At 35.2% G+C, this 3,860-nt stretch overlaps 1 protein-coding gene across 1 annotated transcript; it reads right to left on the bottom strand.

The window, feature by feature from the left end:
- LOC146926663 (fructokinase-like 1, chloroplastic) lies at positions 1-3,860 on the bottom strand. Its single transcript, XM_085700167.1, has 2 exons — positions 3,075-3,860; positions 1-994 (listed from the first exon to the last, which is right to left on the bottom strand). Exons 1-2 carry the CDS (start codon positions 3,768-3,770, stop codon positions 302-304), a joined length of 1,389 nt encoding a protein of 462 aa, XP_085556293.1. The 5' UTR covers positions 3,771-3,860; the 3' UTR covers positions 1-301.

The raw sequence follows: 3,860 nt of genomic DNA, 5'->3' as shown, positions 1-3,860 counted from the left end.
TAGAAGCACAAACTACAAACCCCTTACAAAAATAGGGTACATAAACATTTCAATTCTCAACTACAAAGTTTTGAATTGACACCCTCCACCTACTATTCAAAAGTTGTTTTTGGTGACATGAAATGGAGCCAAGTTAAACAAGTTCTGTATAATATTGATTGTTTTCTTCTGCTTGCTCCCATTTGAGATGAAACTATCACTCCTATAAAGGATACATAAATAAACAATGAAACAATTAACTACAAACTAATGCTTAATGACAGTGCTAAGTTTTCTATTCTAGTTGCACAAACAATATTTATCACCACATGGAAGGTACATAAACTTGTTCTTTCAGATTCTGAGTAGCACTTTCGGTAGGAAAACCTCTAACTCCACCAATAGTCCACTGCGATATAATTCCGGCTGCAATAGCGAAACGTAGCTGTCTCTCCAAAACATCTTGGTCTTCAAACATTTCTGGACAAGTGGTTAGTTTTCTCATAATAGCAGCCACAATAGCATCACCAGAGCCAGTTCTATCGCAAGTATAAGGAGTTATGAGCACGTCTTCTGTTCCAACCACAACCCCGTCAAAAGAAGGGGTATAATAGTGAATTCTAATTGTTCCATCAGTCACAAAAAGGAACTTAAGTCCATCATGCCACAAAGGCGAGATTTCCTCGGCAGTGTAATGGTAATACTCTTGACGATTCTTGGTTTGTTCGTAATCTTCGGCATAGTACTGTGGTTTATAATTTCTCTTCCTCTCGTAATGTTCTTCGTCTAGAAGGAATTCCAGCTCGGTTCTTGAAACTTCAATGATGTCTGCTTCCTGCCATGCTTTTTTTATTATTTCTCGAGTTTCATCGCGTGATCTCCACAGAGGTAATGGCAAGTTTACGTCGAAAAACACAAGGCCGCCAAACTTCTTGGACCACTTTATTGCTTTGAACAGAGTTGATTCCATAGAAGGGGATGTTAGAACTTCTGAATTGAAATGGAAAATCCTAGCCTGCGGTGGTACACATAAAAAAGTCAACAAATTTTATTTACAATCCATGCATAAGAGTATTCCTCATACATTAACAAACTATTACCGTCAAAGAAAAAATAAAAAATATTACCATCACTGCGAAAATAACATACAAGCCAAATATTTTCACCCTAAAATGCAGTGACCTTGGTTTCAAAAGTGTCAATAAAATCAATTTTGGGATGGGTAGAATTGATTATAAGAGAGAAAAAAAATTCTAGCTTCCCAAACTCTACATGTGTGACTTACAAAATTCTGTAAATTTACACTTCATAAATGATTCCAACTTATCTTGCAAACCATATCAGTCACAATCCATACAAAAACCATTTGACGTCGTAAAATATCAAAATTGCTTTATCTTAAAAAAATCAATTCCACAATGTAATGTATCAGAATCGATTTTGCCTCAAGTGAATATATGATTTTTGCAGAATACTAATGGCTGGTTACCTTTCACACAAAAAATTTCCTCTGAACCTCAATTAGACGTGAAGTGATGAAAAATAGCTCTAACGTTATATGGAAAAAATGATACTAAATTTTACATCACAATTGCCTTCGAAATAAAAACATTGAAAGATAAGTCACCTCCCTTCAAACACAATTTTAACTTGATCAATATTAAAAAAAATCAACTTTATAAAGTATCGAGTTTATCAAACATTCTCCTTAACAAAAGAAAAACAATCTTACTCTTACATTAACAAACTTTCACCATTTCTACCAATGTCAGTATAGCACTAACCTAACAGAAAAGGTTTTGGTTACCTTTCACACATAAATTTGCTTGAGTTATGAACCTCAATTTGACTAGAAGTGTTGAAAAATAGCTTTGACATCAGATTCAAAAAATTATACTACATTTTAGATCAAACTTGCCTTCAAAGTAAAATTGAAACATAAGTCATTTCACTTCAAACTCGAGTGTTGAAAAATAGCTCTGACATCAGATTCAAAAAATTATACTACATTTTAGATCAGACTTGCCTTCAAAGTAAAATTGAAACATAAGTCATTTCCCTTCAAACTCGATTTTAACTGAATAAATATTTAAAAATTCAACTTCATACAATATCACATTTATCAAACATTCTCCCTAACAAAGGCACAACCATCTTCTTCATACATTAACAAACTTTCACCATTGCTACATGTTATTAATATTATACCACCGAACCTAACATAAAATGCTTCCCTCCCCAAATAACATGGAAACAAAGTATGATTATACTTCTTTAGCAAGATTATCAAATCCAGATACGAATTGTGAATCACAAGACCAATTTTCCAATTCATTAACCGAATCTCATTATGAATAGTAAGATATGTTAATAATGTTATCAATAAGAATATGACACGTAAAAACAACTGACATAACAAAATGATAAGCTTATATATCATATAAGGACCTAAAAAATAAATCAGATGACAAAAGAAAAGTGGCTAACTATAAAAAGTGACTTACCACATTAAGTTTTAGTGGTGAATCATTAGAATGAAACGGGATTCATCATAAGGAATCAAGATTTATCTCAACAAATTGCATTTAAGATAGAATTCATGTCAAAAATAGATACACTATAGGGACTTGTATCGACTGTGTTCAGAATTATACTGAATCAAGATATGACCCGCATACCGTAAAATATTGATAAAGCCTAACTCACCCTACCAACTCTGCTTGTAAAGGGAGGGAGGCCTCCCACTTATAAACACATTTTATGATTGTGTCTCATCTAATGTGTAACTAACTCTTAACAAACCCTATCACAACCAAGAAAGGCCATCTGGAGCGTGACCCGAGTGGCCAATAGCTGATAGCTCAACTAATCATGGATAGACTCTGATACCATCATAAAATTTAGGTTGGACCTAACTTAACCCTACAAAACCAATTTTACGACGAGGGATGCATCAGATTTATAGACACATTTTCATATCATATCACATCTCATCTAATAGTAATAACTATGTTTTTAAGTAAAAAAAATAAACAACCTATAAGTGGCAAAAATAACAATTAATAATGCTAGTGAATTTAAGCAAAAAATCAAACCTCTTTCAAAACAGAAAGATTCAATTCATCACTCTTAAGAGAATCCTCAGCACATTCCTTAACAATCTCCATTCCCATCTTCCCATCATCATCAAACTTCACCTTCATATAACTACACCCAGTCCGAAACCCCGAATCAAATTTCACCCCTCTAGTCTGCACCTTCTCCTTATTCATCCCCAAAACCATCTCCTCCCCAAACTCATCTTCCCCAACTTTCCCCAACAAAGCCGCCCGTCCACCAAGCCGCACATGGGCCACCGCCACATTCGACGGTGGCCCACCTGGCGCTCGCGCGAACTCCGGCGGCTTCCATTGTAACATCTTCCATTCTGTGTATATATCTGGGTCCATGGGAAACTCCTGCACACGCACCGTAGGGAGAAACTCCCTCTGTGCTGCTCCGAAACAACATACTAACGGTGGGTCATCGTATGGGAAATCAATTCCATCGTCGTAATCTTCAAATTCTTGTTCATGTTCTTGTTCTTTTGTTGTGTCGTTTTGGGTTGTGTTATTTTTTTTGTTGCGTCGTTTTATGGTTTGGGATTGTGTTTCTGTTGTGGAAGCTTTAGGAGTTGTTATGTTTCGTTTTGAGGTTGTTGTGTTTGATTTAGAAAGAAGTGAGGTTGTTTTTGGAGAGTGAAAGAGAGGAAGAAGGAGAAGATTATGTTGATGAAGGATTGAGGAGGACATTTTTATGGGTTTGGATTAATGGAAGGGTTTATCATAAGAAACAAATGCTATGGAGTTGTTGGGGTTTTGAAATTGTATGTTATCCAAACC

This window comes from Medicago sativa, chromosome 4, assembly GCF_051527215.1.
Source record: "Medicago sativa cultivar Bolivia chromosome 4, Bolivia_mono, whole genome shotgun sequence".
NCBI lineage: Eukaryota > Viridiplantae > Streptophyta > Magnoliopsida > Fabales > Fabaceae > Medicago > Medicago sativa.
This window is presented reverse-complemented; position numbering and strand designations above follow the sequence as displayed.